The sequence below is a fragment of the Rhagoletis pomonella genome, unplaced genomic scaffold, assembly GCF_013731165.1.
Source record: "Rhagoletis pomonella isolate Grant_MI unplaced genomic scaffold, Rhpom_1.0 Rhpom_scaffold_00005, whole genome shotgun sequence".
Classification (NCBI taxonomy): Eukaryota; Metazoa; Arthropoda; class Insecta; order Diptera; family Tephritidae; genus Rhagoletis; species Rhagoletis pomonella.
The window spans coordinates 82,353,903-82,377,324 of record NW_023458559.1 but is presented as its reverse complement, the minus strand read 5'-3'; the positions used below and the strand labels follow the sequence as shown (position 1 = coordinate 82,377,324).

The window sequence follows — 23,422 nt, the reverse complement described above, 5'->3', positions numbered from 1 at the left end:
GTTCTTCCTCTTCTTTTATGTCAAACTCATACAAATTCATGATGTCGATGCCGCGTTCAAAGAAATCATGTCGCCATCGACAAAGCGCTTAGATAATAAAGATGACAAATTGGAAGCTGTGGTCGGTAGCTCGTCGTTTTCAATGTGTTCAGAACTTAAAAAAAGCGGATTTTCAAACCACGCTATTCTCCATGCATAACTAAATTTCTTTGAAATCAATGTTATTAGGGGAGGAAAAAAAACTATTTAATAATGGTGTGCATATGCATATATATAATTAGTTCTATACGCATAGGCGTAAGTATGTATTACGAATTTAACTACATAAAGATAAACTTTCAATCTAAAACACTTTCTCATACTTTTTACATAAATACATATGTATGTAACGATTAACAAATCATGTTAGTACCAAATATACATACATATTAGTATATGGATATATATATACATATATGTATATGTATGTATGGATACATGTAAATACATGTGTTCTGACATGTACAATTGTACATAGTTTTTGTCCAATACTTACGGCACTAAACATACGTATTGTTAAGACAATCAGTAGTAGTTATATTACATAATTACAAATGTACATTAGCGGCAAAATTATGTACGTGTAGAATGTACTTGCATTATCTTTTTGTATAGATACACATGAGTTGCCAGTTATTTGCATACATATTTTGTTCTATTGTAGAATACAATTGCAGGTAAAATAAATTAAGTTTGTGAGCGTTTGCCTGATTTTGTATCATGCCAGGTCTATATCCAGGGAATCAGGCGACAGTAGCATTGGGTCATTTGTTGCGGACGACACTAGCGAGAGAGAATCACTCATCATGGCATTGGAAAGGTCATCATGGCGTTGGTCCTCATCATGCAGATGATGGTGATGATGCTCCAGGCCATTCAAAGGATGGCTTGGTTCCACTTGTTGGTGGTGCGAGGAAGAAAGCAAAGGATCACGCCCGTGCTGCAAAGTTGATGGCGACTTAGGTAGACTGTTGATGTCATTATTACTCATTTGGCGATGCGAGTGTTGTAGATAGTGATTGCTATTGAACGAGCCATCGCAACTATGTTTTAACGCGTGTTGCGAGTGTTGTTGCAGTTGGGAGTGTTGATGGTGTTCCTGGCGGTGGTCATGATGATGATGATGCTGATGCTGATGTTGGTTGGTTTGATGGCAACTTGTCGTCAGGCAGCAGGCGCCGCTTCCCATACCTTTTCTTTTGCTACCACAACAATTATTTTTAATGTGCGCTGCAGTGCCAGCTGAAGAAGCGACAGCATTTTGATAGAGGTCATCTAGCGAATGCTGATTGTTGTGGCAGTTGTGATTGTGGCAGTCACTACCATTGTCGCCAACACAGTCATTGCCATCGAAACTATTACAACAATGCAATTGTGCTGCAGTTGGCGAGTGAGGCGCCGAGAAGAAGTGACTAATATTTGAGGAGAGTAGGGGATCGCCACCTTGTACTGGATGCTTACTGTCCTCCATGAGGTCATCAATAGGAGTAATACTGAGACTGGCTTCACTTGTAATAACTGATAACTAAGAAATAATAAGGAAGACATTTATATTTTGTATTAAAACCATGTTGACAACTCTGTTGGGACCCCTTTCATATACATATGTATGTATGTATGTACATACCTTTTCTACCATATCGGGTATTAAGGATGTTGAATGATGGCTATGCGATGATGGTGATGCTGGACTGGGGCTTTTGAGATATGAAACAGGCGGGGGAGCAGACACTGATGTTAAATTGAAATCGCTTAATGGTAACCCATGTGATTTGGCTTGCATTTCCAGCTCCTGTGAGGCAAAAACGTTATATATAATTTGCAAAAATTATTTTTATCGACCTTTCATGCCTACCTTTATTCTATTCAAAAGCTTTCGATTTTGTGACTCCATCTGACGTTGTCGCATTTCATTCTGTTTCAGTCGCGATACTTCGTGCTTCAGGCATTTGATATAATCAACGGAGGATTTAAGTATTGTGCCCTTATTTGGTCGAATGTCACGAACCACTTCGTAATATGGGTCATTTGTTTTTGGTAATAGGGTACCCAGCTCCTTAATACGATCGTTGATGTTGAAACGACGCCTTCGCTCGACTACAAATAGGTCAGGTGTTAATGTTCATGATTGTAAATAAATAATTGCAGAATTGTTTTCATTAGTTGGTATAATGTCGCTTGGCGCGCAATACCTCGTATCCGCCAATTGCAATGCCACGTATGGAGCAGTCCGAAAATTTCACAAAATACCAAAAAACTTAGTTTCATAAAAACTTCTGAACGGATTTCTAATCGAACTGAAGCTCATACTATAATTATTCACCATTAAATTTACGGAGTAGGCACTCATTGAAAAGGGGTAACCAAACCAATTTTTTATTCTGTGCCGCATCATACGTGGTATTGCACTTGGCGGATACGAGGTATTGCGAGACTAGCGACGATATATATATACATTCTTAGGCATACATACTTAGCAGATAGAAATGTACATATGTACATACATATTTATTTTACATACAATCACACTTACAAGAGCTCTGGCTGGCTTGGGGCGTAACGTGGAAAGTGAAAATTTCTATAACTAAAACTATTATCAAGCCTGAAAAGAAGATTTAGTACAATTGCAAGAAATCTGCTCCTCAACCGAAGTCCGAAACGCCTGAAAGATGCCAAATTTCGGACTTGGTTCAGGCTTTGCAGACATTTCAGCCGTCGTCTGACAGTTAACTTATTCCAGCAGGGCAATAGGGCAATTGATAGAACTTACCATACACTAAGAGAATTTTACAAAGAATTTAGACGCTAAAACTAAACTAAACTGAGTTTCGCCCGAAAAAATTTTCACTCGAAAATTTTTATTTCGCCCATAGTAGGTAAATACATGAAAACCAAACGTAAAAAGTGAACCGGTTCGGGAAAAATGAAACTCATGATAAGGCTGTGTATAAACATTAATATGAAAAGTGGGAACAAAAGTAATAAATCAACTAAAATTAAATGATAAAAGACGTATCACTTTTATCGAACTCGCATTTATTAGTCGATATCTCATTTGTCGGAAAACTCATCCCAACACTTTTGAGTATTTGCCAGCAAAATAAATTCTAAAATTTACCCCAAATTCGGTTTTGATTTTATAAAATAATTTTTTTTTTTAAATTTACAAAATGTAAGAAACGTCAAGCGCGGAAAGTTTGTTGGGGAGTTGCTAAAAAAAAAAAGCCTGATGGCCCAAGCTTTAGAGTAGGACTCCACAACAAGCTTTTTAGGCGTTGTGGCTTTCTGCGCCCAAGCCGTAATACATAAAAAAACATATACATGCATAGCCGGAGAGAGCGTTGAAAGCCTGATAGGCGTGTTGTGGAGTTCTACTCTTACTGGCAATTAAATAAAATTTACATGAGTAAAAATAATTGCGAAAACTATTTATTTACAATTTTTTAACCGATTTTCTGCTCATATTTGAAATTTGATATTTGTCTTCTATTAATTTTTCTTATTATTTTTATTATTATTTTTATTTTATTTTTTATTTTTTGAAATGAGCGCTTAAGTGAAAATCTCCATCTATAATTGCATTTATGTACTAACATCGCATTAATATTCTATGTATGTATGTACTAAGAACGCACATTTTTCATGCAGATATTTGATTTGATTTCACTTACTCATATTGTGATTGTCTTTCTTCTGCCGATCTTTGGCTAATGCATGCATTTCAGCATCAGTGTAGGATTGTGGTTCCTGTTTAATTCCTAAATCAGATGAGTAGTTATCAAACTTAAGATCCGCATCGAACAAACAGTCGTCTGCCTGTTAAAAAACGCACCAATACAAAAAATTTCATTAAATGCAATAAATACATAGTATGTATAATAAATATAGTTTTATGCTTATTAGGAAATCACAATATTTATTACGTATGCACATTGGGGTGGTCCAAAAATATATATAAAGTTTCTCTTCAGCGGACCTCCAATAATAATACCCAATTGTTCAGTTTACCATTTTTTAACACCCATTTTTTATGAGTTTCCCCATTGGTATTATTATTGGAAGCGGTGAAGAAAAACAGAAAATATTGATTTTACAGAATTCTATACCATTTCTACGATAAATTGTTTTTTATTCATATAAAACACCGACTTAACTTTTTTTGGACCACCCTAATGAACATAGATATGTATATATGTGCATAGTTGGATGGACCTTTCCTCTGGTTTTAAGATAAATACACAGTTGCGAGTAAAATAATGCTATGCTTAGAATTTTTGTTTTACATATATATCTATGGCACTTATTGCTGGATTTCGTGTTGGGTAGTCGGTCTGAAAATACGAATTCCAGAGCCAAAATTGATTGATATTGCGGATATCCGAATTTATTATATTGCGCATCATTTGATAATATCGGAAAAATCCTTTCTTTTTAGTCTTCTTGCATATCTCGGGCTAAGAAGATCTCTCGCTAGTTGATTTGGATGGTTCATTAGCCGTATTTTTTATGTACCCAGGTACTCCGCATATATCGCGTAAAATTTTTAAATGCTGTTTTAGTAGTCTGTTCAAAATGGAATTGCACGCTGTGCACCAAAGCCCGATTCCATATGCCCAACATGGTTTAGTCGTCATATTAGAAAGCAACATCTTGTTATCTAAATGCTCACAGTGAAAACTTTGAAACATTTTTTGAAGTTTAATTAGTTTTGAAAGTTTTATTTATTTGGTTTCTGTTATAGATCGAACTCTAAATCATTTTGAATTTTGCTGCTATTATTTTACTCGCAGCTAAACATACACTTTTATGTATGTGTTGATCGTGTGTGAATAGTGCCAAAAACATATTTCCATATAAATAAAAATTACCACCAAATTATTAGAAAGTCAACAAGGTAAATACTAAATATACATAACTACCAGCAATAGTATTACATACGTGCTAATAACTTTTTATTGTTGGAATTTAATACCACTTCAAACGCACTTTTAAGTGTGGAAATAACTACATACATTGTAGGAAAGGCCCTTAATACAGAACTGGCGCATTTCTAGTAAATTGAGACCAATAACTAGTTAGCATTAATTACACAGGTTTATAAAAAAAAAAGTTGATGCAAATTAAACCAAACCTATGTATCACTATGTTATTCGACGCCCTGAATGCGAATCCGAAGTCCGTTAAAGCATACACAGACGGCAGCGTTGATCCGGATCAACTCGGGAATTAACTGCAGTTGATCCGGATTAAGGCCAAGTTAATCGGGATCAACGCTGCCGTCTGTTTAAGCTTTTAGTCTCCACCACGTCAGGTTCGAGGTCGTTTGAAGGTCAAGTACTTAGATAAAAATTCATTGAATAAACCTGTAAATTCATATATTAGAGGTTTTCGACTCGCGGAACGGGAATCCGAGCTCCATTTTGGCCTTCATAATATCTGGTTCGAGGTCATTTAAGGGTCAAATATGACACAAAATTTATTCAATAAAAATAAAAAATTCATATACATGCGTTTTTCTTGCGATGAATCCAAGGGGATTCTTCAAGGTCATCTAGAGGTCGTGCCAAGGTCATTTCAAGTTAAAATTCGGAAGAATAGTATTGAATTGTCAGGTTTATTCAATGATTTTGTCGCGACTTGGCCTTCAAATGACCTCGTACCTGACGTGATGGAGGCTAACAGACCTCGAATTCGCATTCAGGGCATCGAATAACATAGGGATATAGAGGTTTGGTTCAAAATGCAGACACTTTTTTTGTCAAGAAGTAATATTTAATTTCCCATCGGCTCAGGCTTCGCGCGACACTGAGAAAAGAGTTTAGTTAAGTTAACTAAATATGTTTCAGTAACTATAACCAAATCACGCGTTGAGAGAAATATATCTATTAAGCTACATTTTTTCTGAGTGTACGTCACAGCCGAAATACATATGTACATATCTGTGTTCGTATGGAAAAGTAGCTTATGTCGAAAGCCTGGCTTTAGTATAAATCGGCATTCGAAGCATACAATTTCAAATGACTCACTGTCGCGGAGCCGTTGAACTACTTTTGGCAAATAAGCGCGCAATAAATAGTTCCGATACTAGCAAGCAAATATTCTGATTAAGTCTCATTCAAAAATCCCTTGTCGTTTAAAAAATAAAGGGAATGCCGCATTATACTAAAGCCAGCCTTTCGACATAAGCTACTTTTCTATACAAACACAGATGTGTACCCGTATATATGTACCTCTACTTAACTAAGCTTTTGAACCTGCGAAATTTTGAAGAAGTAATTTTTTGAATTTGTAGAAGCTGTATTAAAAAACGTTTTTCCTGCATGGTATGAATGTTTGTAAATGTGTACATACATATGTACATAAGCCTTTTGAAATTGAAATTAACAATAGCCACTTAGAATGGCGCGGTAAATGTTCATACGATAATCGGTTGCTTTGCATTTGCATATTATTTTCATCTATTATTTTTTTGTTTTTGTTTTTTTTTGTATGCATGTACATGCATTATACATACATACATACGTACGTATGCATCTTACACACCCACCGCTTAGCAAACAGACTACACAGGACAGGGATGGAATCAAATTTATTGTCAGAAAGCCATTCATATTCTTAGTTGTTTAACTCCACTGTTTTTAAAACAAAAATCTAGGCAAATACTATAATTTCGACTTTTCATTCATTAAAATTCCCAATAATTTCCGATGGAAAATAGAAAAAAAAACTACAATTGTAGTAAAATACCTTGACTCCATTTATATTTCCAACATTATACAACCTTATTAATGCTGCCTGTGAGCTTCAGTCTATCTAAAACTTATTCATTCGTGCGTTTCAATATCTCATACGGCAGAACCAACAATGAACAACCAGAAGTTAATAAATTGTACACACACTGAAAATTATTTACTATGACGTTGTCAGTAAATACATATTTAAGTACATATGTATGCACGTACATACCTACATACATATTTAAAAACATCAAAACGCGAGAGTAATGTCTGTGAAGCTTTAAGCCAGGTTTTTCCCTTTGAACAAAAGCATAAAAAGGCTAAAAAATGTGATAAATACAATATACATACTTGTAAACTTTAATCCCAGGGATAAAGCTGTCGTTAAACTTTAATTTGGTTCCTTATATTGGTCAAAGAGTGAAGACCACCCTGTTTCGGAATTAGGTTGGAAAAATGTTGAAATGGGGCGTTTTTGAAACGGCAACTGAGATAGGTCCTTCTCCCACTCAGCCGTCGATATAGAAAATGAATATCTCAGTTTTCCAAGGCTGGCGATTTTAATCGTTTTTGTCAACTTGACGTTGGTGGTCGCAGAGCAGTATTTAAAATAACACTGTTAGACAAATGCTAGGGGTCAGTGATCGGGAAGGGTTCAAACTACCGGGGAAAGTTATATCGGTAAAAAAGAAGTTATACGTGTCCCGGCGTTTCGCAGGGTCACGTCTAGGAATCGAGATATATCGATTTGAAGTTAGTAACTGTCACCTTTGGTGGTCTTTTTTTTGACCCCTGCAGTGAAATCCCAAACTAGTCAGGAAAAATACTAGTTTACAACTAGAATTCCCTGACTGAAATCGAACTAGTTCGAAAATGACCAGACTTGTACCAAGTACAAAACGATTTATTCAGGCCCTGTTTTATTTAACTTCGACAGTTTACTACAATAAAGTACACAAAATATTATAACTTTTATTTGGGTATATTGTAAACCATTAAATCGAATACGTATTCAGTTATACTAGTCCGGTTAAATAATGATTAATACTTATAATGATTATTAATTAAGGCATGTTTTTTTGGATAACCGTTTAATTCATTAGTTTTAATTACATCATTATTTTGTTATTATTGATCAGTTTCAATTATTTTTGACTTTTTAATTACACTATTAATATAATTATTTGATAAATTTCTAATATCAACAAGCCAAACTATAGACAAAAATTAAGAATATTTAATAACTGCTTGAATTACTTATTTATTTTATTCTTATCCAAATCTCAAATTTTAAACATTAATTACACTGGTCTACAAATTTCAACTTTTTTTCTGCGAATAAGACGGGACCTGGTGTTTCTGAACGGATTTTTCGTGCTGAACACGAATCCGGGGTCAAAAATGTCCCATCACGTCACGTTTTCGAGAAAAAAGGGGTTGAAACCCCTAAAAACAGCGTTTTTGGCCATTTTCGAAAAATTATAGAGCTGAACCCTGACGTGGTACAAATTTTGCATATATCAGAAATTAAAGGCTAAACCGTGCCCTTTCGAATGAGCCCTATGCCGAATTGATCGCGTGCACCCTTAAAGCAGGGGGTGTATTTGTGTTTAGGGGTGCATGAAAAATTGATCACAGAAAGAATTTAATCTTAAACGATCATAGAAAATTAATAATGCCAAGGTTTTAACTATATTAAAAGTCGCTGATTACGAATCTGCAGTTAGATTTTAAAAATTTAAGAAATTTATATGGTCGTTTAAGATGAAATTCTTTCTGCGATCAATTTTCCCTGGACTCCTAGACACAAATACACCCCCTGATCTAAGGGTGCATGCGATTAATTCGGCATAGGGCTCATTCGAAAGGGCACGATTTAGCCTTTAATTTCTGACATATACAAAGTTTGTAGCACGTCAGGGTTCAGCTCTACAATTTTTCGAAAATGTCCAAAAACGCTGTTTTTAGGGGTTTCAACCCCTTTTTTCTCGAAAACGTGACGTGATGGGAAGTTTTGGACCCCAGATTCGTGTTCAGCACGAAAAATCCGTTCGGAAACACCAGGTCCCGTCTTATTCGCAAAACCCTTGTAGACCAGTGTTATTATTATTATTTTTTTTAGTAATAGACTGAAATGTGCAAAGTTAATGAATTTAATTTATTTTAATGAAAACTACTATTTTTATTTTAGTTCACTCAAAAATTATCTAAAGAATTCATTTTATTTTTAACTAAAATGTTTTCCTTTGCATATTCCATATTATTAAAAAAGATAAAAATATAGTATTTATTGTACCTGAAACCTTTTCCTTTTAATAACACTTTATGAAAAATTAGTTTAAATTTATATTCGAAAGTTTGCAATATCTATGCATTTATTTTTTCTTTTAATTAATACTCAAAAAATTTAACGCTAATTATTGGCAAATCTAAGGCTGCTAAATAAAAATGTGTTATATATTAAAGTGTACTTAAAAGTTGTTTATTGCATATTCATGAATTCATTTTATTTTTTAATCCCAAAGTAGTGGTTTTGGTCCATAATTAGACTAGTATTTTTCTGTCTATTTTGAACTAGTATGATACTGGTATATTTCTGACCGAAATCTGACAATTGCCATCTCGTAGGACATCCCCATGTTAAAAATACCAGTTGATTGCATGGAAAAAAGATAGTTGGCTGACTAGTAGGGCATGCGGTTCATACTAGTTGTAAGGTAGTTTACAACTAGTTTATTTGACTACAGGGACATAACTCGAGAACCACTAGTCCGATTTTGCTCAAACAAATTTAAAAAAAATTAAAAATTACAATTCCTTTCATCTGTTCATATAACGTTTTTCTATATAATCAACAGTTTTGCCGGTAAAAATAAATTTATGAAGAAAAAAAATATTTTTTGCCTAAAATATTAAATTTTTTTATTTTTTAAATTCATAAAAAATCCAAAACGGAAAAAAGGCAAGTCGTATTACTTTCACGCAAAGTCACATAACCTTTAAGCAAAATGAGCCATAGATCATGAAAATCGATGGACGCGTTTATTCACAATTAAGTGAAGGTATCTCATTTTGACATTTTCTCGAGCAAATTTTTGAGATTCATACCTTTACTTAATCATCATCCCGATTTTGACTGTCGCATAGTGTAATTAAAAGTGATTTATATGCAAATATTATGTACGCCAAAGATTAGTGAACATTTAGCAGTGTTTTATAAACGAAACTTGTTTAAATTATTATTATTATTTAAATTATTTTTAAAATGTTTAATTGGTAGTTTAGAGATTTCTTTTGAATGCGGCTCAGTAAAAATATTTAGTAAATACTGGTTGTAAATATGTGTTGATATCGTTTTAATTAGATGTGATGGGATAATAATGTTTAAAAAAATTTGGGGCTCCAAAAGGTGGCTAATTGACAACCACCACGAAACCATTTTGACGCTTTTAAAATTTGCGACATTACGACGATGCGATGAAATAAATTTATGAAGTATTTTTTGCAGAGCCCCGAAAAACGAATATTATAATTTTTTACTTTTCCATATAATCTCGAAAAATTAGAAACCTACACTTGCTTGCACACAAGCGTTACAAATTTAAGTACTTCCCGCTAATCATTTTTTAGTGAAGACTATAATTAGAATGTTTCAACGCTATTTAAATTTTCTTAAAAGTTTATTAACTATTGTGTGTATCATATGTTTTGATTCGAGTATTAAAATTGCGCACATCCGTACGTGTGGAGGTAAGTGACTTTGTTTTTGAGTCAAGAACAACTCATTAAACCCGTTTCTGTGAATAACCGCTCAAAAAAATTGTGAAAATACAAGTATCTACATATGTAGATATGTATGCACACTTATATGAAAAAAATCTGTAAAATATATAGAAGAGAATGCAAATGTGTTATGTCTCGTATAAGCTTTCGAATGAAAACCGCAAATTTTCAAGTTGAATAGATCCATAAAGGTGGTTAAACGATTAATTAGAAGATGGTACGTAACCAAACTTGAAATTTGAATGTTTGAAGTCATTTAAAAATATCCTGAATCTTTGTACACCACTTCGTATCTACTAGTTTCTTGGGCAATTGATTACAAATCTTCAGTCAAGTTTCAAAAATTCAATATGGCGGATCCAATATACATAACGGACAATTTTTTTTTTAAATTTATTGAATTCGCTCGAAACTTGTTACTCTGGGGTGTTTGGAGTCGCTGATCATGAATCTGACCATAAATTTTTAAAATTCAAAATGGCGGAACCAATATGTCGGAATAATTTTTAAAAATTTATTGAATTTGCTCGAAACTTATTACTCGGGGGTTTTTATATGGCTGATTACTAGTCTGAAAGCAGGTTTCATAAATCCAATATGGCGGAAAAATGAAAAAAAAAATGTATTGGATTCGAGGATTTTATGAATTTCGAGTCGAAACTCAGCGGAACTATTTAGTTATTTTTTCTATTTAATATTAATATTAAAATAAAATAATTTCTAGTCTAACTTTTCACGTTGAACTTACAGAGCTATATAAACTTCATTTATTGAATTTTAGAAATTATGTAATAATTATTCCTTTAATTACCAGGAATAACTTCTCAAGAAAAAATTTTTTTTTCAATAGACGCACCGTTACACTTTTAATATAAAAAAAACGTTTCTCTGCTACAGCTAACTGACTTGCATGGACTAGCCAACTTATAAGCTTAATATTATTTTATTAGTAAAAGAGATCAAAAAACAAAGAGCTAGTTACAATTATCTACTCTATTAAGAAGCAAGCCATGACATTTTGACGCTATTCGCATGGCTTTGACTTTTCATTTTATCCCGCTAGTTTAGTGAATAAGACATATGTGCGGCGGTTATATTTTTATGAGAACCGGTTTTTCATGACACTTTAGTTACTAGGCATGGATTGGCTATAGAACTGCATACCCAAAACTTTCTAAAAGCTCCGAATAGAAAGTCCGAAATTTTGACAAAACGTTTTTGATCTTTTTAATTTTGTGCAATGATTGAAAATTCGATTTTTGTACAGTAAAACGAACTTTCGGTTTAACGAATCATCAAAATAATCTCATTGCTGTTTCTGTACTACGAGTGCAAACGTTTTTTTATTATTATTTTTTTATTTCTGTGGTCACAAGCAATAACCGCCTAAGTCGACTTAACTGCAACTACTACATATTCCGTTCGTATGTGAAATCCCCATCTCGCCAGCTAGGCTATTTAAAAAGATATAGACGAAAATATTTTTGTTTCCCCTACCCTTACATTACAGTCCAAATCTTTAAAACGTTTTTGCTCGAATTCAGGTTTTTCGACTTAGGAGGTTATTGCTTACGACCAGGGTTCGGATTCTAAGGCACTAAAAACTTGAAAAAAGGCTAAATGAGCTTTGAAAAAAAGGCATTTATTTTTGAATTTTGTTATATACATCGCTTTATGTTCAATTGGCATGTCCAATTGCATATATAGCAAAGTACATACAGTGGTCCAAAAATATAGCCGAACCTCTTTTTGCCAAGTTCCAACATATTTTTATTGTTGTTATTTAATTTTTTTATTTTTTTTTTATGTATATATAAAAATATAGTTAATTCTTTAACAAAACCCGTGTAAATCCTAGTTTCGCACTTTGTGCTTTTTTAAATTCTAAAAAATCAACCCTTAGCCATTTGAAACTTGTACTTTATTCTACTAGAATTGAATGGGCTACAAACTGCATACTCAGAATCTTTCCAGGAAATCTAATTAAAATAGCGCGAAATTTGTGGATTTTTTTTGTAAATGTTGCACAAAGTTTTAAGGCAGTGTCACTGGATTGGTACATTTGTACAGATTTGTTCAATTTTATATTGGTACAATATATAAAAAAGTTGGGACGACAGCGATCTTCTATTGAAAAATGTGAACAAATTATTTTTTGCCCCAAATTGACACTACCTTTAAACTTATATTTACACGGATGTTGTTAAAGAATTAATTTTTTTTTTTCGCTAAATCAGTACCTTAGACTTTTTCACGCTATAAAAATCAGTACTTTTCAGTACACTTTTATTCAAAGCAAAATTATGAATGTAAGTACCAGAAAATACTTTAGAACGCCAGAGTACTTGTTTTTACAAATATTATCGTATAAAAATAAAATAGAGTTCACAAAAAATAAAAATGTTATTCGTTTTAACATGAGTGTACACATTAACATGTAGTATAATTACGGTGACCATATTAACGAACGTAAAATAAAGGACATTTTTCCCAATGATTTTAGATGGGAACATACAACTTGTATGATGGTAATTTAGATCAAATATTTGCCAGTTAATTATATTATTCAATTGTACAAGTTCATCTTCTCGAAAGGCGCTGTAACCGGATTTTAACCGATTCCGAAAAATGAAACCAAATCATAATCAAAGACTTCGCCATCCTTTGCTGCCACAACGCGTTTATCATAATTGAGCGGAGGTTTATTGTTATTTTTCAGTGCATCTAAAAACTTAGCGTGCAACACGATCCTGGGCACAACTTTCCCAGTGTTTTTGTCAACAATGAATTTTACTCTAAGCATATTAATTTTTCTGGGAAAATGGCTAAATATTAGTTAATTTTTTTTTCAATTACATAAATTTCCCCTTATCAGTATTATCAAGGATTCGTGACCCTTGAGTGGGGTGCGAAGCAAACTGACGAAGGTTTTCATTCTGTTTTATTATGGACATTTTTATTTTTTCATATTCTATGTTTAAAAATTGACCTCTGATAAATCCAAAGCTAATTTAAAGGACAGTTTAAGAAATAAAGGACAAATGGCGTCCTTTATTTTGACAAAAATTATAAAGGACAGGGGGTTAAAATAAAGGACTGTCCTTTAAAATAAAGGACGAATGGTCACCATAAGTATAATATACCCTTATAATATCATTATACACAGGAACCAATAAATAATTTAATATTTATGACATTTTTGAACAGCAGTAATGAAATCATTTCCACTTTCAGTGTTTAAATAGTCAAAGAATTATTTACATTTTATTTTAAAATTACTTTTAATTTGGAGTTCGCTTTGGAAAATTTTAATTAGAAGTCGGCTTATCTCTTTACGCCAGGAAGCAACGTCAGCCCTCTTTTTAAATAAATGCCACTCCAACATATTACCGCAACTGGTACGTAACGACTCGGCGATATTCCCATAAAACGATTGATCTAATTTCTCGCGCATATCAAACATTATCTGAAACATGTCAACTATAATTAAATTATTTTCTTGTCACTTTTTACAGTACAGTTTAAGGAAGTTCCAACGTTAAAAAATCCAAAAGTATTTTGTTTGTGTAAATAATACATAAAATATTACACAAACGCAAGTATTTTTAAGCAAAAAACAAAACCGACTTAAATTTTCATATACAAATTTAAGAGTACCGTTAATTTCTTTATGATCGAGTGATTGGATCTAAACCAAATTAGTATGGGACTACCTTTGGTTTTGGTTAACGTGGTCCAAAGTTAAAAATATATTCCGACGAATTGATAACCTTCTCCTTTTTTTGAAGCTATTTAAAAATTACCGAACACTGAGTTACCGAGTATCAAGCTCGGTGGGAAGCCGAATTCTCATAATTGAAAATTTAGTACAAATCAGTACAAATTTTGAAAAATCAGGACATTAGCGTACTGTTCGAAGAAATGAATAAAATCAGTACGAGAGTTGAAAGATTAGATTAGACAAAATAGGCAAATGCCTTACAATCCTAACCCTGCTTATGACCACAGATTTTTCGATATAACGAACGCTATTTATGTTTTTAGCTGAAACTGCGAGTTCTTTGCAAAAGCAAAGCTTTCGTTAATTCAACGGTAATTTAACTGCAGAAAATATGTAGATTGTTTCAAAATCAAGTTACCTTTGGTATTAAGGGATTTCCAAAAAATACTACTGGGGGAAAGCTTGGAAACTGTTGAAAAGCAGACGCGAATTGAAGACTTTCTATAACAAGTAATTTTTAAGCAAAAAATAAAACCGACTTCAATTCTCATATAAAAATTTAGGAGTACCGTTAATTTTTTCATGATCCAATGATCGAATATAAACCAGATTAGTATGGGACCACCTCTGAGACACTCCGATGAATTATCGAAATCGGTTGACGTGGTCCAAAGTTATGCGGTAACATTCATAAAAAAAAATATTCCGACGAATTGATAACCTCCTCCTTTTTTAGAAGTCGGTTAAAAAATAAATACATAAAATGTTCGAATTTTGTTGTCGTTGAATAAAAAATAATCTATATTTTTTAAAATGAATACATTTAGTTATTTAATTGAAAAGTTGATGGTATTTATTATCGGGGAAAAAATCACTCGATTTAACGAATTTTTCTATATTACGAATTAAGCGAACAACAAATGACTCGTTATATTGAACGTCCACTGTATATGGTCTTTGTTATAGAACGAACTATATTTTTATAAAAAAAAAAAAAAATTAAATTAATTTGAAAAAGTTATCATTAGTCCTCGACCACTATATATATTTGTTAAAGATAACTTTGTTCTAATTTTTTTAGAGTTATTTTATTTAAACAAATACTACTACTACTCATTCCTCTCTACATGTATGAATTAGCGCTTATCGAAGTCTTTCGAAACTTTCGGTTGGCTAGTAATTTATATAAAATAAATTTTACCCTTAACTCATTTTCCTTCGAAATTCAGCTTTGTATAAAGGTCGGTAGATTACTTACTGAAGGCATGATAAAAATTTAAAACAACTATTGCATCATTAAATCCATTTCAGTGTTTATTAAACCCAGGATTTTGTAGAAATTCCCAACTTAATAACTGTAGTTCTTAATAACTTTGTAACTGCTCTGTAGAGACACACATTTTTTATATAAGGCCTTTCTATATAATAAGGTAACGATATTGGTATATATGTATGTAAGTAAATGACTCATATCGACTTATGTAATTTAAATGTTCAGAAAACGGATTCTTTCCTAAATAAAAGCAGCTGAATATTTAGTTGAGAAAATAAGTCAAAAGTTTTAGCGAATAATACGAAGCTTTTAGTTCACAATAAAAAAAAAATTAAAAATCAATCAACACGCTAAAATAAACCTTGACATAAAATACGAATACGCAATGCAGTCGGACAACAACAAAAAGCGGACAGAACGTGCTTCATACGTGTATGCGTGCGTACATTGCCAATGTCAACCGCCTTTTTTGCCACCCCACTGCCACCGCCTAACTTTCCACAACGCTATTAAGCAAGTCTACAGCGAACCTAACCTGCTATCCACCCCACCAAATATTTTGTTTGGATTCGTCGGTGATTTGATGTTTTCATTCGTTGTGGATCAAATACAGCAATAAACATTTGTAACAGCTCGGCTCGGCCCGGCCGGCGTGTAACTCGCAGCTATTCGCTCTATACACGTGCGTTAGATCAATGTTTGTTATAACAATGTTGCTGTTGTACATACATACATACATACATACATACATACATACTTATGTAGTTATATACTATGTACCTATAATAATATGTACTTCCAATCGCAATTATTAAAACTTTTCATACATTAACATAAAAATATTGCACTATAATTGAAAAACTGACTTTAAATTGAATTTAAGGGCACACATTTCAACTTTTAAAAATACTATTCCCACAATTTACAAATTTTCATGTCGATGTCTAATTTCCGCATAATCGCAACGAATATGTAATTGCAACAATCAAATATTAGCCGTTTAGGAAGTTACATACAAACACATGTATACATAGCACACTAAATACAAAAGGTTCACAAATCACAATTTTCCAAAATCGAAAAATAATATAACATTAGGCTGGGCCGATTTTGTATGGGGGAAAATAAAAGGCATTTGCCCGTATTGGCATAGTAATATTATGATGTCTTAGGTCTAAGCCAATTGCTATTGGCCACGAATGTACAAAAATTTCTGTAAACTTCCTATATTTGCAACTTTTGTATTGTATGCATAAACCTAAGTAAACTAATTAGTGTTTCTAGAAGTTGTGCCTGTTCAGTGTTTCCATACTCATTTGCATAAACAAAATTTGTCCACGATGATGGAAAATAATGGCTTTTTTATTAGAGCTACCGAAATTGTTCCTAAATTTGCAAAAATTCGCAAACTATAGCTAATATTAAAAAAGATTAGAATATTTTAAACCAGCGACCTAAATGCACGTCTGCAATATTAATGCTGTTCTTTACATCTCTTTTTGACTATAGGCCAGTGCAATTATCAAGAGAACAATTAAAATTTTTTTGAAAAAAGATAACTTTGAAATTAAGGATAAGCTAAAGGGCTTCGAGAAATGATATTGACTTTATCTTTTGCGTTAACGGATTCATTATCTAATAATATGGACCAAACCTTTTTGCTGAACCCAAAATTTTGAACAAAAAACAAAACAAACAAAATCGACTAGTGTGCTGTGGGTCACTTGGCCGTCGATGCGCGGGCTCTTACAATTAAAATAAATGACTAATATTTTGCAGGCTTGTTGTTGACTTCATGATACATACAATATATTTTCACTATTACCAAGGGATTTAAGAGAGAGAGAGAAAATTAGATTTTCGACCCGCCCTAATGTACATCCCTTTTTTATAAACTGAAACAGTATGGATATGTCTCTTCCGATATTAATGCGCTTCTGGACAACTAATCTTGTTTGTAAGAGAAAAGGAGTATTGTACGCTCAAAATGCAAAAACAGGTTGCATAATTTTTGAGGCGAGTGCGGTATTTTAAAATACAAAGTGTCATAACTAAAAAATATTTTTGTATATATGTACCACCCTAGTGTACAAAAATGCCTGTTTAAAAGTAAAGTTGGAATTTGTATGCTCTCACCCCTAGGATTGTTCTATTCCGAAAAAATATACCACAATTTTATTATTTTTTTGAAATCATTAAATATTTAAACAACTTGTAACAAAATTTTATAGGTCCGCCAAAAACCCCAGAAAATGCAATGGGGGACCAATAAAAAATCTTTAGTATCAAAAATGGTTAAATAAACAATGGGGTATTATTACTGGAAGTCTCCTGCAGAGAACCAGAGTTTTCCGATCAAAAAATATTGATTTTCCAGAATTCTATACCATTTGTACGAAAAGTTGTTTTTTCCCATATAAAATACATGGAAAACTTTGCGCTTTGAGCGACCTCTAAACATTTTTGATTTCAAAATAAAAAATGGGGACCACCCTAATGTACTCGCCAATAGAAATGTTAAATTATAAAAAAAAACTTCAATAATTCTTCTTTGAAATAGATATGCTCTGAAGTAAAAGTAAAGTTTCTCGTAATATTTAATCGTTTCCACGTAATCAGTTATTTGGCATTGAAATGTTGAGATTTTTACGTTCAGAATTTTGTATTTATGTGTGCGATACGTACATAATAGAATTGCATATGTACAATTTTTTACGACAGTTTAGTTATGGCTTTTTCGTTTCTAACCTTAATTGCTAGTTTTCTAGAAACGTGTTTTGTTTATAAATATTGGTTATTTAGAAATCAAATGTTTTATGTATAACCTGTTTTATGATGGTAATACAAATTGTCTTTTAAATTCGTATGGCCTAATCAACTAGAGCAAATTTGTTAAAAATTTAAATAAATATAAATGAAGTAATCTTCCATCAAAAAAAGATCTTTGATAAAGTCTGGGAAAAAAACCACTTTTCTACATTACATTAAAAAAATTTGAACATTACCTCTAACTTAACGGTATTCTTGAAAAAAAAAAACAAAAATTGCGCTGTTTCACTATTTACTTACTGTCGCTATATTCCTCAAAACTGATAAGAAGAGTAACTATAGACTCAATAACTCCGAACCTGTTTGCCTATGTAACACTTTTCTTAACGAACTTTAGTATTTATGGCAGTGGATATACATACATATTGTCTGATTTGGTAATATTTAATTGCTTGTAATTGCCTTAGATTGACTTAAGGCAATAAGGTTCTTAAATAAAGAATTGCCACAGGAGCTTGAGTGAAGACAAGTGAACCGAATATGTACGTACATATGTATATATTGATAATTGACCATTCGCATGTCTGCTTCCCTATTAAAATTTTTATTTTTTTTTACTTCGCCTGACCTACATAACTAAAGCGAAGTTAAAACTGTTAAAAACGTCATTTTGTCGCGTTTATAAGTTTCTTTAAAATATACAGTAACATAATTAACACTTGCTAAAATATTCAATTTCATTATCATTCACATTCGTAACCTAATTATCGGACGTCTGGTTACGCATTTTATACAAGGGTATGTAATAATTAAATTAATTTTAAAAAATCCCTATTTCCAATTCTTAGGTAAGTATTAAACGGCAAAGTTAGCACTTGTCCCATTCTAACCAATCCCTTCATATCAAATTTTTTTATAGTAAGTATAGCGCGAAAAAAATAAAAATCATAAAATATTCATTGTTTTTTTATCGAAAAAAATCAAATGTTAACTATTGTTTTTTTAATTTTTTATTGGTTAAACTTGAAAAATAAAAATCATTGTACATAGATTACAGTAGGACGAACAAATGCGAATATGTCAGTATAGATGAAATGGTAAGATTTAAAAAATTATGATTATTTTACAACCCTGAAAATTTTAAGATTTCCAAAATTAAAAGCAAGGAGTTTGAACATTGTTGCAGAATTTTATCCGGTTATTGAACAAAATTATTACATTTGGGGTTCGATATGTAAATTTGTGTTTTTGCTATCCTAAAATTAAAATACTAAAACACATCAAATTTGGAGGGATATACTTGATTCAAATATTTACTGATGAACTTGTTTTAGGACTTAGCATATATGTGCGAAGTACTATCGTCTACTAATAAATGATTAAATAAATTCACATCATATAGATAATCAGCCATTGAAGAGTTAATAATTTATTTTACGGCTACATATGTATTTCCTACTTCGTATAGAAACGAATCGAACGATAAAATATTGTGAGGAATTCAGCTAAAGCTACAGAAAGCCTTCTCAAATTTTGGTTTCTAAATTTTTAATAACTAAATGTGTATGCACATAGAAAAATTTGCAAGCAATGAATGTGTATATGTTTGATAGTAATTATGAATATATGTATGTACATATGCCAAAGCAAATAAAAGGGCGCGAGATTATGCAATTAGAATTTTATTAATTTGAGATGCTCTCACATATGTACATACATGTTTATATAAATATTAAATATAATTTAGCACTTACATCACTGTCAAACAAGAGGAGCTGCAAACAATATAAATTGTTAATAAAGTAGAAGCAAATTAATATTAAATAGTAATTAAATATACAAATAATTTGAATGTCTAAATGTGATTTTAATGGGTACTTTTTCTAAAAAAGGTTATGTTTTTTTTTCAAAACGTACATATTTAAAATATTAAATACTCGCATATACATATGTGTGTGTATGCATATAAATAAATATACATATATGTATGTATGTATTGTATTAATGTAAATAATGTTTTCAAGGCAAAAGCTGGTAACCGGCTATTCGATTAGCAACTTTCTTGTCGGTTGATAGTTGAATAGCAGTTACTCGATTAACCGTTCGTTTTCGAATAACCGTTCACTTTCGACTAACCGCTCACCTTCCAGTAGTCTGAAAATCGAGTAAGCGAAATTTTCGATTGGGTCTTGTCAATGAGTGTAAGTAATAAAGATATATAGACATAAACCCAATCTTTATTGAAAGGAAACAACTACTCGAAAATGGACGGCTAGTCGACTAGTTGGTTGAGAGCGGTTAGCGAAAGGAAATGGTAAGTCAATAAAATGGTGTAGACTTTTTTTGAAACAACTTTTATCAATCGACTAACTCAATCTTTATTGAAAGGAAACAACTACTCGAAAATGAACGGCTAGTCGACTAGTTGGTTGAGAGCGGTTAGCGAAAGGAAATGGTAAGTCAATAAAATGATGTAGACTTTTTTTTGAAACAACTTTTATCAATCGACTAACCGATTAGTGGACCAGTCGATTGACGAGAGCTATAGCAAGCAACCCAACAAATCGCACACCGCTTTCAAAAGAGTTACAACTAAAAATAAAACGCTTGCCAGAAAATGCGAAAAACCATTTCTTAGCACATGATAATCATATGGGCAAGGGCGACTTTAGCTTAGGTGTTTGCTTTTTTAACAAATTATAACAAAAATTTGCTCCAGCTTTTGCTGAAAGGTAACTAAAAGTTCTGTGTACATTTTTAGCGCATAATCTCAAAAATGCCAAATTTTGAGTTGTGACTCTTTTGAAGACGGTGTGCGAAATAGCAATATTATCCTCCATTTAGCAATTCTAGTTCAGTCAAATTATACCTTAACCCTCAAGATATATATTTAAGGGAACAACAATTACAGCAAACGAATGCTTATGACCCCTTTATTAACACATTAAAATATATCTTCACCAAAACTCCCAATGCATGAAAAATTCTAAAAAATGTATAATTTCATATGCATTTTTTAGTTAATCCATAAAAGGTTCGTCTTATCAATCAGTACAACGTAGATGGTTTGTATGATTGCTTGGACTCGCAAGGTGATGCTGGCGTCGAGGTATTTAAAATGCCCTAAAATTTCGGATATGTACGTTTAGAAACCCAGCAAATAGAAAAATGTACGTTTTGCCGACAGTGCGTTTTTTGCACATTTTTCTAATCCCTTCTTCTTCTTCTTTTTCGGCGCTGTAACCGCCTAAGCGATTTTGGTCGAGTTCAGCAAAGCACGCCAGTCGTTTCTCTTCTGTGCCAACTGACGCCAATTGGAAACGCCAAGTGAAGCCAAGTCCTTCTCCACCTGATCTTTCCATCGCAGGGGGGGCCTCCCTCTTCCTCTGCTACCACCAGCGGGTTCCGAGTTGAATACTTTCCGAGCTGGAGCGTCGGTGTCCATTCGAACGACGGAGCCGCTGTATTTTAATTCGCTGCACTATCCATGTCGTTGTAAAGCTCATACAGCTCATCGTTCCATCGTCTCCGGTACTCGCCGTCGCCAACGCGTAAAGGCCTGCAAATATTCCGCAAAATCTTTCTCTCGAGCACTCCAAGAGCCGCCTCATCGGATGTTGTCATTGTCCATGCGTTTCCGCCATATACCAGCACGGGCATGATGAGTGACTTATAGAGCGTGGTTTTCGTACGTCGAGAGAGGATTTTACTCCTGAATTGCCTACTCAGTCCAAAGTAGCACTTGTTGGCAAGAGTGATTCTGCGTTGGATTTCCATGCTGACATTATTATCGGTGTTAATGCTGGTTCCCAAGTAAACGAAATTCTCTACTTTCTCGAAATTGTAACTGTCAACAGTGACGTGGGGCCAAGGCGTGAATGTGCTGACTGTTTGTTTGATGACAGGAGATACTTCGTCTTGTCCTCGTTTACCACCAGACCCATTCGCTTTGCTTCCCTATCCAACTTGGAAAAGGCAGAACAGACTTCGCGGTTTTCGTTGCCGATGATGTCGATGTCATCGGCATAAGCCAGCAATTGCACGCTCTTGTAGTAAATTGTTCCTGAGCGGTTCAGTTCTGCAGCACTTTTTATCTTCTCCAACATCAGATTAAAGAAGTCACATGAAAGGGAGTCACCCTGTCTGAAACCCCGTTTGGTGGCGAACGGCTCGGAGAGGTCTTTCCCAATTCTGACGGAGCTGGTGGTATTAATAATAATAATAATAATAAATTGGCGCTTACACATATGTTAGTGTTTGGCCGAGCTTCTCCTCCGATTTGTGGCGTGCGCCTTGATGTTGTCACACAAAGCGGATGGACCTACAGTTTTACGCCGACTCCGAACGGCGATTGTATTTTTATGAGAAGCTGTTTTTCATGGCTGAAATACACTCCGAGGTTTGCCTACCGAGGGACGACAGCTGTTAAGAAAAAACCTTTTTTCTATATTTTTTGCGATGTTGCTTTGCTGTTGTTGACCAGGGTTTGGACTCAGGCGTTGCGGAGTGGAAGCGTGCACTGCTTACCACTACATCACAGCGGCCGACTGGTGGCGGCTGCTGGTATTGCTCAACATCATTTTACACAGCCGTACGAGTTTTGAGGGGATGCCAAATTCAGACATAGCGGCGTATAGGCAACTCCTGTTAGTGTTGTCAAAAGCGGCTTTAAAGTCGACAAATATGTGGTGAGTCCTTTTCTCGCGGGTCTTTTCCAAGATTTGGCTTATTGTGAATCCCGAACAAACAACAACAAACAATTTTTAATCCCGAAATGATAGAAAACGCCTTGAACTAGAGCTGTCAAACTATCGATAGTCAAGTCCATCGATGTTTTACGATAGTCTTAAGAGTGACTATCGATACTATCGATAGTATCGACCCATTTCATGTTTTTTTAAATCCATTTATTTTTCGTTATCTTGCTTTTGTAAATTTGTTTATTTTAGTATCGAGAAATATTGCTAGAAATTCATTCGCCGTGTAAACAGTCAAAAACGATTTTATAAATTTTCCCAGCAATTCGCCTTTCGGAAATAAAAAAATTCTTTCGAAAGACACTTTACATGCAAGGTGCCACTGCTCATGCTACTGCTTTCT

At 33.3% G+C, this 23,422-nt stretch overlaps 1 protein-coding gene across 2 annotated transcripts in view; it reads right to left on the bottom strand.

The window, feature by feature from the left end:
• Positions 1–654: 654 nt before the first annotated feature.
• Positions 655–23,422, bottom strand: part of LOC118739708 (transcription factor EC-like) — a 35,636-nt gene continuing 12,868 nt past the window's right edge. Inside the window, exons 2-6 of one of the 2 annotated variants that reach the window (XM_036471212.1) lie at positions 20,077–20,097; positions 3,711–3,855; positions 1,895–2,136; positions 1,667–1,831; positions 655–1,564 (exon numbers count right to left, since the gene is read on the bottom strand). In XM_036471212.1, the coding sequence (XP_036327105.1) occupies positions 758–1,564; positions 1,667–1,831; positions 1,895–2,136; positions 3,711–3,855; positions 20,077–20,097 (1,380 nt within the window). In that variant the 3' untranslated portion in view covers positions 655–757. The remainder of the gene's footprint in view (positions 1,565–1,666; positions 1,832–1,894; positions 2,137–3,710; positions 3,856–20,076; positions 20,098–23,422) is intronic. The other variant, XM_036471213.1, reaches the window with a different exon arrangement.